At 31.4% G+C, this 11,684-nt stretch overlaps 1 protein-coding gene across 5 annotated transcripts; it reads right to left on the reverse strand.

The window, feature by feature from the left end:
* Window positions 1–1,023: 1,023 nt before the first annotated feature.
* LOC149516188 (Sec14p-like phosphatidylinositol transfer family protein) lies at window positions 1,024–7,423 on the reverse strand. 5 transcript variants are annotated; one of them, XM_089768297.1, is made up of 7 exons: window positions 7,157–7,423; window positions 6,467–6,622; window positions 5,962–6,108; window positions 3,209–3,361; window positions 2,703–2,825; window positions 1,722–1,828; window positions 1,024–1,440 (listed from the first exon to the last, which is right to left on the reverse strand). In XM_089768297.1, exons 1-6 carry the CDS (start codon window positions 7,283–7,285, stop codon window positions 1,751–1,753), a joined length of 786 nt encoding a protein of 261 aa, XP_089624423.1. In that variant the 5' UTR covers window positions 7,286–7,423; the 3' UTR covers window positions 1,024–1,440; window positions 1,722–1,750. The 5 variants fall into 5 exon arrangements, with proteins under 5 accessions (XP_089624423.1, XP_089624421.1, XP_089624424.1 ...); XM_089768295.1 differs by having other exon boundaries at window positions 1,024–1,404; window positions 7,157–7,416; XM_089768298.1 differs by having other exon boundaries at window positions 1,024–1,404; window positions 6,467–6,619; window positions 7,157–7,410.
* Window positions 7,424–11,684: the final 4,261 nt, after the last annotated feature.

Genomic DNA, 11,684 nt, shown 5'->3' on the forward strand with positions numbered 1-11,684 from the left:
AGTTTGCTAGACTAATATTTAATTTGCCTTTGCATTAATTAATTAAATTGGTTATGTTGAAAAGATATCTCAACAGTTTGCCATGCAAACATGTGCTTCATTAAAAATCAAGGACATGTTTTCCTTAAAACTAAATGCATCACCATGCAAGGGTAAAGAATCACCACGGGCTTAAAGGCAACCAATCAGAAAAACAATTAACATTCTTAGTATTTGAACCTAAGTTAGGACTGGGTTCATGAGTTATCAGGGCTTTGGAACCTATCTCAACATAGAGTAGAGATTTAAATCCAGCCATTGGGTCAACGTATTGTAGCGAATCGAAAGATGTACAATGTCTAAACTATAGGTGGTACTGACAGAGATTGTAATGATATCTTCTTTAAACCCTTGATTACCATCGTTGAAAGCAAAAAGAAAAGGATGATATGGATGAATGAGGTGAACAGTGTTTTTAAAGAAGAAAAAAAGTTGCGTGATAAAATCGAAATACATGATTGTTCTTTTAAAAAACTGCCATGGAAATAAGAATACGGAGAAGTTGTGTTTCCAAGAGAGAGACATGAAAAGAATAAAATGAAGAAAAATGCTTTACATTTGATGTCACATCTTAAGGGAATTGGAATGGATACTAGTACGAGAATTAACTTGTGCTAACGTTTTACTTGTAGGTCTGCCTATACATTTCAGAATGCGGCAACTTATCGTATTTCTGTTAAGCTACAAATTTATTTTTGATCTCAAATCTAAATTTGTTTTCGTAAGACACTTATTTTGCAAAAATTTTCCAAATGATTCAATTCGTGCCCTAACTAGAATCTAATTTGTTGCTTGATAAATCGTTTGTAGTGTATAGGAAACTAATTACAAATATTCATGTTCCTTAACAAATCTTTTCTTTTTTTTTTTTTTTTAAATTTCACATCGCATTTTCTTATGATATACCCTTCTAGAATCTGTCTTTATCTCGTGCTTTCCCTTACACGTACTGGAACAGTTAATCTCTCAAGTCAATGCAACAAGAGGAATAAACATATGGTTTCAATTTACTACGTTAATTACATTTTTGGTTACAATAAAGGTCAAGCAATTTGACAAACTGAATTGAATTTGGAAAAAAAAAAAAGTGTAGATCCATCCATGGTTACAAACTCAATTAGTCATTCTCTTCCAACTCTGTAAAATGAGCTATCATTTGCATAAGGCAAATTGCATGTAGGCAAAGTACACCGATTAATAACTAGAGGGCAAACAAATGGAATCCCTTTTCTACTTCAAATTCTGTTCCATTCTTCTTTAAATTGGGGAACTCATCAACATTCTCCCTAGATTCCAAACCGCTTTCTGATCTTTGCAAGTTATGCTATATCAGAACTCCAACGCTAAGTTCAGCACTTCAATGTTCTGCAATTGTGTGTTTTTTTTTTTAGGCCCAAAGTTCTGCAATTGTTGGCCTAAGTAAGAGAATAACAGTTCTAAAATTTCTACTAAAAAGCTTAATAAAACTACACTGTTTTCATACTTTCATTGACTGCTGTGAAGGCCGAAAGCCACTATTAGGGTCAGTCAATTTCTAATCATTAGACAAATATAGCCTAGCTAATGCTGATATATTAAATAGGGAAAAATATGGTAAATCTTTCAATTGACAGAAAAATAAGACTTGCAAAAAATAATTTCCACATTACAAATTAGTGGATTGCCAAAAATTGTAAACATACCCAAATCTTAAGGATGTATAATAACTGCATCAGTCTCTAAAATTGACCGGTATGGTTTCTGCTGTGAAGTATTCCTTCCTGACAGTTTCCACTGAGCAAAATTTCACCTTCAAAACACAAAAGACCATATGAAATATCCCAAAAAATATACAAATGACATTAAAGGCAGTGAGAATACATTAAAATTGTATGTTTTAAAGTTTCAGCTCCATTGATTAGTCAATCACATGTGTATTGATATCTTATATGTGAAAATTGTAGGAAAGGAAACAACAATAAAAAAAAAAATTAAACAATAAAAAACACAGTCTAGATTGGGGAGTTCCCATCAAGTCATAATTGAGAGCCCATGTTTTTGTGCCTGTTAGATTGAAATTATATCACTACAAACAACAGAATCGCAAAATCAATTTGTTCTGCTTTTATCAGAATGGCTTGGAACTGTATGACCTAAGGTGGTAGAGAGATTAATATAAATGCCTATAAAGGTTGGATGCATTAATGGATATTAGAGTTGACGTTTTTCAAGTTTAAGAGAGCTATTTGGTGAGAAGACTGTATATCTGCCCAAATGTAAGAAATGCTAAGCAAATAAAGTATCCAAACAAGAACCATCAGCAGGCATATGATAGATAAAATCAATAAGAATGAGACACTTGCAGTTGATTCTCTCCGAGCTGGATTTACATTGACACTGAGCTTGCAGGGTCTTATCAATAGTTCTGAAAGGAGCTCAAAAACTAGAACCTTTTAAGCAAGCATGGTTTGATAGTAAAACAGAAAGTGAAGCTCTCAAACATCAGCAAATAGGAAAGGCAGAGGAAAATAGAGTGAATAGTAGAAGAGTTTTAAAAAAAGAGTTAATAAATATAAGAAGTAGTTTGTGTGGAATGGAAGTGCTTTTTGAAACTAAAGAATATTTACTTTGAACTTAAACAATAATAGGCTTTCCAGAAATAAGGTCATAGGTAGTGTGCGTACCAGAGAAGCATATGATTTTACCAAGGGCTTTGCTACCTGCCAAATAGGCTGAAATATAAAGGGAGCTTCCACAAAGAGAACTTCACCCAGCCGTTTTGGATAGTAATAGTAAAATACATCAAACTGCCAAAAAGAGAAGAAATTAAGTCAACTTTACTTATTCTTAATAATATTGTCTGGGAACTAAACTCATAAATTGAGCATATGTCACATCAGTTAATGTGACAACAGAAAGACTTTCGTAACCTTAGCATCCAATAAAACGAAAAAGGATATCATGACCTCTGTCTCTCTCCATAATATGCTTATGATTGTATACTATTACATACAAACACATGCAAGCACCAATTGTAAGAAATTCAAAAGTTAACATTGATGGTTTCCTTTTTCTTTATCTTTAGCCAGTCAAATGCATTTATTTAACAGCTCAATGTTGATATATTAGTAATGAAACAAATAAAATGATTTAAGTTCCTATAATATTCTGCAACTAATTTGTAAATTACCAAGAAAGTTAAAAATATGAGATCTGCATTTTCGGTGCCAAAGCCCTGGAGATCAAATATTCCGAGTATTTGTTCTTTCCCAGCTGGAAGCTTGCTCAATACCTTCTCCATCAAAAATATGCATAGTTTCTCGTTCTCAAGACGATCGTGCATCTGTGACCAGGAAAATAATGACTTTTGTTGGAAGCTTAATCATCTTAGAAGCATATTTAAATTATAACAGTCCAAATTAAACTCTGTTTCGACATTTTTTTATATAGAACATGATCCTTAAAACAAGAAGATTTAGTCTATCAAATATATAGTGAAGCAGAAAACAAATAACCTAACTGTGGGACAAGCTTACTTAAGATTTTATTTTGTTAATCCTGTTGTATTTATGGGGCTAATTGTAATATCTTATGGATATAGGGTTACATTTGGTGTTTTGCATTTATATTAGAGTTTAGCATCTTAGTGTACTTTTCTTTATCCTAATAGTTTTCTAAGTGAAGTTTATTTTTTAGGATTAGGGTTGATAGTAGGCTACAGACTAATAAATCACAATGTACTCTTTCTTCTAAAAGACGGATTATGATTATAAGAATTTTTTAGCATTATTTCTATTCAGATTGTGTGATGCAATCAACCCTAGGTGTGATGTTTAGGTTTTCTTTCTTCTTGGTTGTGTGATGCGATCAAGAAACCCTAGGCATGAAGCTTAGGATATCTTTTGCTGTTTTTCTTTTCTTTATTTAATTTTCCATATTTTCTTAAGAATTTCAAATTATTTTTATCATAAAGCCCAAGTCCCCTATACGGTCCTGCATCAGTTGGTATAAAAGCTTAAAGATCCTAAAGTTGTTGCAGTAATTTTGGTCAAACAATGGTGACAAAGGCAGAATGGAATTTGAATTTTGAAGTTCATCAAAATTATGAAGAAACCAAAAGGTTCTGTCAGAAAAGATCAAAGCACTAAAAAAAGATTGCTGTTATAGTCTGAAGAGATGTTAGAAAAATTGTAAACCCAAGACAAACAAATTCTTGTGGCAGCAAGTTCTGAAACCTTCCTCAAAGACAAAACAGTGTTGTGGCACAGTGTGCGCACTGGTCCAGGCCCAGGTATGCAGTGCGAAGCTAGCAGAGGTGCCTGCCAAATGTGACTGGGCTGGAGAACCAAGGAGACCCAGCCCTGCGTGCAGGATGTGTACATGAGACAGATGTGTGCAGGATGTCCAGGTCGCAGGATCAAGTACCACGGTGTGCAACTAGACACTGAGGTTGAGAGCAGTGTGCAGTAAGGCTCCAGAACACTCCAGGAGCAGAACCTTCTAGAACTGTCTGGAGCCCTGGCCAGGAACGAAAGACACTGGAAGTCCTTGCGGGCACTGCAGCAGAAGGGTATGGAACCTTCTAGACCCTAGTGCTTCCCATATGTGTAGAACCCTTTGGAACACCAATGTCTAGAAGGTCACCTCTTAGGAAGGATCTGAACCTAGGCTCTAGATGGTGTGTACAGACTATAAATTTGGCTTATTGGCAGCCATATGCTGTAAGAGGGCTCAACCATAAATAGGGGTGCCCTCCCCTCATATAGAGAAGCAACCATTACTAATTCATATTCTTGCATTAACTCTCTCCTTCCTAGCTTACTTCTCTCAGAGTCCTAGTGTGCTAGTGTGAGTGTGCAGCCCTTTGGCTTGCTAGGCCCTGGAGCACTATGTGTTGAACATTTTTTCTGAGTGCAGGCTGATCTTGGGCACCAAAAGAGTCAAGCCCACAGCTCGGAAGCCACACAGACTAGAAGTTTGAGAGTCTTGGCCTGTGACAGTTGCACTAGGTCAACAAGTAGTTGAAAGAAGGCAACAAGTACAAGATACGACTAAAGATATACCAAAGAAATCAAGACAAAAGTTCCAGATTTTGAAAGATGACATGTTGTATGCTCGAAGAATTAAATTGGCAAAGATGATGCTTGTTGGGTTGGCAAAGATATGGTGGTATGGTGTTGAAAGAAACATAACAGGTTGGGACAGCCACAAATTAGTACATGGAATAAGATGGGACAAGGCCCCTACTTTTAAGCAAGGAAGCATGTTAATAGCAGAGTATATTCAAAGATCTGATGAGTTTATGATTAGAAGTCAATTTGTGAATTATGTTAACCTAGCAGCAGGCCGATTTAAGACTGGTTTGAGGGACAAAATCAGAGTAGAGCTACAAAGGCAGACTATTCACAACAAGGAAGAATTAAAGGAAAGTTTGACTTCTTAGTCTTGATCTTGTTTTTCCAATTTGTTATCATAAACCCTAACCCCCTAAGCTGTCCTGCATCATCTAGAGGAGAGAAAGGTAATTTATACTTATGGAGGTTAGAAGAATTGTGTCTGGAACCCCAAAAAACTGCAAAAATATTAGAAACTAATTCATTAAGCAGAGATACAAATTTCAATTCCCATTTAAGCTCCAATTCAATGGTCTAATTAGGGGATCAATTATTTTAAAAATGGTCTCATATCTGGTGGTACAGGAGAAATAGAGCATATAACTGTCATGAATCACCATAATTAAGGTCAAAGCATCCTAGTGTGTACATTTGGTAATTATCCAGATTTATGTAAGCAAACTTTGTCTTTCTCTTTTCTCAAGAAATACATGCACAAAATCTTTTGTTGCATGTGAATTAAAAGGTATAAAACAAGACAAGAGCATCCTTCAAGGCCAAAAGTCTGAATAGACATACATGCATGTGGCTAGTGACCTCTGAAACTTACAGCAGGAAGGTGCTTAGATGCCACTACAACAAGCACTGGTCTGTCATTAATGTCAAGAAAGTCATGCACAAAGGCTTTTCCGGTCTCAGCTATACTTTTCACTGCATCTTCAGACAAATTAGAAACTCCAAATTCTTGACGCCATCTCTAGAAAAAAGCATTAAGGACAACAGGATAAATTTTCAGGTATAGAATAAAATTACGGTCTCCAAATTTTCTTCATTCTATTTCTAAAAAGCTTGCAACTGAAAAGTGTGGTTCAATAGTTTTCTTCAGAGTTACAAACCAGTCTTGACCAGGAAAAGAAATAAACTAACAAGTTTTTTTTTTTTTTTTCCTTTTGTGAAAAAGAATACACAGGTAGTCTTGGTCCCAATCAGCTTCCATGAACTTTACATTGTTCTCAACTAAATTAATGATTGCCATTAAGGGATCATTTAACTACGCATAATTAAAGTTCTAGAGTCACAAGAGTATGAATGCATATTGCATAGGTTAAGGATACAATAGCTTTTGTCAACTTAGCGACAGCTTCTTTGACAGAAAATCGCCGGTCCTTTAGAAACCAGAGAATCATGTCTTCATCATCTCTTCCATTTTTTCCAACTGGCAGACTATAATGTTCCTTTTCAAGCTTCTCCTTAACTTGCAAAACTAGCTGCTAGGTTTATGCCAACAATTTTAAGGACCAATCAAGAGTTGATCATGCACTTCAACAATGCATAAACAAGTTAATTTGATGCTTAGAGGATTAGGTTTATCACTTTTAAAGTAATTTTTTTTCCTTCTTTCTGCCATAACTTCTAGCATAAATAAAACCACATTTCACTCTGAAAGCAACAAAAACGAAGCGAAGATGGCAAACTATTGAATAAAACATATTCTGTCAAAACCAAGTGAAATTCATCAAAATGATTGAATTTCCCTATTAAAAGACTAAAGCTAGAGTCTAGACCATACTGAAACTATTGGCCCAAAAAAAAAAAGAAAAAAGAACACACTAACATCATAGCTGAACTGGAAAAAAAATAACAAAAAAGAAAAAATGGACAGTATATTGCTACCAATTTGACTCAAAACGACAACTTTATACGATTCCAACATTTTCTTTCCTTTTCCAGAGATTTCACAGAAACCAAACAAAACCCAGTAGCAATGGGACATAATTAAGAAAAAATGTTGTAAAAGTTAGTACCTTTCGTGAGTTAATTGGGTCTATCATACAGTTTCGAACAGATAATTTGCAGTTCCGAGAGCGTTGAGGGGTCAAGGCAAATAAGGGAGGTCCAAATGCTCGAAGAGCTGCAAACGTGTGGATCGTCATTCCTCTTAATTCACCAGTTTTTCCTCAGCTTAGCTCTCCAACGATCGGCTGTTAGTTTCTGGGGAAAATCAAAAGTATTTGGTGGGTGGCTAGAGTATGATACTTGGTGGATCATCCATAAGATGTTAAAAGTAGGCTCGGCCACATTGAAATAATAGTGTTTGGGCTTTCGGTTTCTGGGCTTTTAATGTTTTTAGGCTTTCGATGTCTTTTTGTTTTCTTTTTTGAAGAAACAAAAATTTTGTAACCACCAAAAACCAATAGGGCAGAGGAGCATTGGCTTCCAATCCTTTTTCAAACCACAAAGAAAAAGGTGAAAATGACATCTTTCAGCTTATGGTAATGTTTCTTTGCTACTGCTAGGCTGTCTTGTAAAACCACTTTCGTCTTTTTTGGCCCACTTCATTATTTGCTTTTGCACAGATTTGTACGTTGCTTCCATCACTATTATTACTATAATTATTATAGTTATAATAATAATAGGTTGGTGGAAATTTTAATTATACTTTGTTTGGAGTTGCAGAAGGAGGTGAGGACCTTGGAACTTGGAAGTAGAGGCTGAGGAAATCTTGGTGTAAAAGAAACCTCTATTACTGTTGACACCCTCCGAAGTTGAGGATGAGAAAATATTTGAAATTTTTAAAAATTAATTTAAAATTATAATATTTGATTTGATTAGGATCGATTTTTTTATTATTTAATTCGGATCAAATTTGTATATTAAATATATATATTAAGTTTAAATTAAATTTCAGATTAAGAGATAAAAAATAAAAAAAAATTAAATCAAATTGTATAAATATTTTAGTTTTTATATATATTTTAAATTTTTATAAAATAAAAATAATAATTTTATATCATAATTTACATAAATATATTAAAATTTTATATTAAAATAATATATAAAAATTAAAATTAATAAACTAAACTAAACCAAACCAAATGAATAAACTTTGATTCCGTTTAATTTCAATTAAATAAAAAATTTGATCCAAATTTTGATCAAATTTTAAATTTTTATAATATTATATAATATAAAAAAATCAAATTGAATCATTACCAGCCCTACCAAAAATAGCTTTTTCATCCCAAATAAACTCCAAAATTAGGACCAAATTTCTGAAACAAAGCAATCTTCTCAAATACTTAAATGCAACAAAAAGCGCCTTCCTTGTTGATCTTTCTTCAACCAGCCCAGCCATCATCAGGTTTATCCCAAATACCAGGCACCTCATGACCCTATTTTCCACTTACATGCGTGCCATGCAACTCAGATACCAGATCACCATAAAGCTCTTTATTCCCCCAATAGCATCACACCTGGCTTTTCCAAATCATTCAACAATACTAGACAAACTCTTTCCCTATCCTCCCCACTATTACGAAGGTTATATGTTAAAAGCATCTGATCAAAGGATCATCTGACAGCTTTCCTATTAATTTTTTGTCCAAAACAACCCTAGTCCAGTCACACAATAACATGAGTTCACTACTCACCTACATTTTTATAATAATAAAAGTTTAATTCCAAAAGAAGAAAATTTGAAATTTCAATTTAAAGATATGAATGAGTAGAATCCTAAAAATCCTAACAAAGGTGGGTTTTGGGAATTATAATGGGATGAGAAATTACCTCAAACTAAAAAAAAAATAAATCGTTCTTTGCGACCAGATTTACAATTATTAAAAAATGTAAAAATTTTCATTTAGCATTTAAAAAATATTTTTAATGTTTTTGTTATATCTATTTTTTAAACATTTCATACATGTCTATTTTCAAAATTTTAATCAATAGATAAAAAAAGATAAGATTACTAATGTATTATTACTTGATTATGCTGGAGATCACAATATATTTTTATTTTAAAAGTGTATAAATAATTTTTTATGTCACTATTTTCATTAGTTTTTATACATATATATTTAATGACCAATTTTTAAAAATAATACTTTTTTTTGTTGTTGAATACATGAATTATTATGATAACAAGACTTAAAAAAAGAAAGAAAAAGGTAATATTTAAACTAAATAGATTATGCATTAGTTGTTGGCTAGTTTTGTTATATAAGGAGTATTGTATTTTTTTCAAACTTATAAACTATTTAATAAATTATGAAATACAAAAAATAGAACAAAATAAAGGATTTTCTTTTGATTTTTACTATTGTTGACTATTATCCTAAAATGTAATTTATCACCTATGATAAGATAAAATAATTTTGTATTTATTGTGTGGTTTGTTATTTAACAGTTATTCTCATTGTAATTTTTATTATATGTGTTGTTTTTTACCTTGATGTTATATTTTTTTATAATTTTTTCAATTTTTGATTACAACTTTTTCCTTTATTTTTTATTTTTATAATATTTGTAATAATTTTTTTATTTTTATAGTTTTTTAATAATTATAAAACAATAATTATAATTTAGGATGTGACCACGTTTGACTTCTTGTTAGTATTATCCAAAAGGTTAAATGCTCAATTTAAAATATAACGTTTTGATTTTTTTAATTAAAGATATTATCTTTAATTTGATTCAATGTAAGTTTAAATGTTTTCGAGTTAAACCAAAATAGCACTCTATCATTGTTATGTAATGCATAAAAGTTAAAATAAAGTGATAGCAGAAAAATAAAGACAAAATTGTCATTTGAGTCAAAACACAACAATCATTTTTTCTCATTTTTCTAGATTTTTTTTTGCAATCAAACACTAAAAAATAACCAAATCAAAAATCCAAGAGATTGTCTTTCTTTCCAAACTTAACCCATCATTTTCTTTTTCTTTTCTCGTGCTTTCTCAACATCCAAACACTTACAAAATATATTAAAAAACTCTAAATTCAAAAATGAAATTATACTATAAAATAAATCCCAAATTAAAAAAAAAGGGTCAAACCCAAAAAAATATTCAGGGACAATTAAGAAAAAAAACTCTTGTAAAAAAGTTCAAATTCCAAACAAAAAAAAAAGAAATTAAAATTCATACATAAAGAATGTTAAACATCCAACTTGAAACCAATTGGAAGTAAGTAAAATGACCCAACTTGAATATAAGATTATAGAAAATTATATATTTATTAGATGTGGGATAACACCACTTTAACAAGCCTTTATCATGGGTAGGTGAAGATGGAAGAAATCTATTACGTGATAGATTTGGAAAGGGTAACAGAAGAAAATTCTGACTTTGATACTTTATTAAGTATTCAACTTAAAATCAATTGCTGTAAGTGGAGGAACTCAACTTGAATATAAAACTATAAGAAATTAGATATTTATTGGATGTAGGATAACACCATTTTAACAAAGAAGACTAAACCTTTGTCAGATATTAAACAAAAAAAAACCACTAAAAATAGAACAAAGAATAAAAGAACCCAATTTTGAAAAGGAAGCAAAAACCAACATTCGTTTTCCAATTTAATAAAACAATAAGCTAAAATTACTCGAATGAACAGCTCCTCGATTTAGCCTTTGGTGCTTGCAATTATTATCGAAGGGAACATATTTAGACCCAAAAAAAAAGGGAAAGCTTCCATTTTGGTCGAAAAGACTACTATTTAAAAGATCAAAGATATTATCTTTCCTTTTTAAATTAACCCATTATTTTTCTCTTATTTCTTTACACTTTCTTAACATTTAAACACCTACAAAATATATAAAAAAAATGTGAGATTCAAACTTTAAGGAGACAAGAAGTGAAGAAATGAGAAAAGAAGCAACAAAAACGTGGATTTAAAAGCAAAGACAACTGCAAAAGTAAAGGAAATGCATAAAGAACTATTTAAAAAATGATTTGGTTTTGGGTATTTTTTTTGAAAATATTTAGCTAATTTTTTTTGTCTAAAATTTTTGAAAGAATTAACATTTTTACTAATAAAAAAGAACTTAACGGTTAAAATTAGACTTTAATAGTAGATGCATCACACTTTTATAATGGAGTCATATTTTGAACCAATCGAAAATATTTAATCCTAAATTGAACCAAATAAAAGATTATATTCTTAATTGAGAAAACACTCGAACATTAGGTCATAAATTAAACACTTAGCCTTATCCAAAATGTAAATCTTGACAAAGTGAGTGTAGAAACCCTAAAAACTGAAGTAGGGGGAGTAGTCCTTCCAAATTTCCTAATTGTTTTTAGGCTAAATGGTATAAAAAGCTCTTAAACAATAATTACAAAACCATCCAAACCCTTATTTTTTTATTGTAAATAATCAACCTCATTAATATTTATTTGCATTGGATTAAGCCATTATTTGGATGAAAACTTAACATTATCAATTTTTTACCAATTAAGATAAAATTTCATGTGATATCAATAAAATAAAAAAAAAGTTTGTCACATAGCGTAATTAATATATGTGAAAATTAAAAAAAATAAAAATCTT

The sequence above is a fragment of the Durio zibethinus genome, chromosome 11, assembly GCF_047325235.1.
Source record: "Durio zibethinus cultivar Kanyao isolate XHJ-2024 chromosome 11, ASM4732523v1, whole genome shotgun sequence".
NCBI classification, from domain to species: Eukaryota; Viridiplantae; Streptophyta; class Magnoliopsida; order Malvales; family Malvaceae; genus Durio; species Durio zibethinus.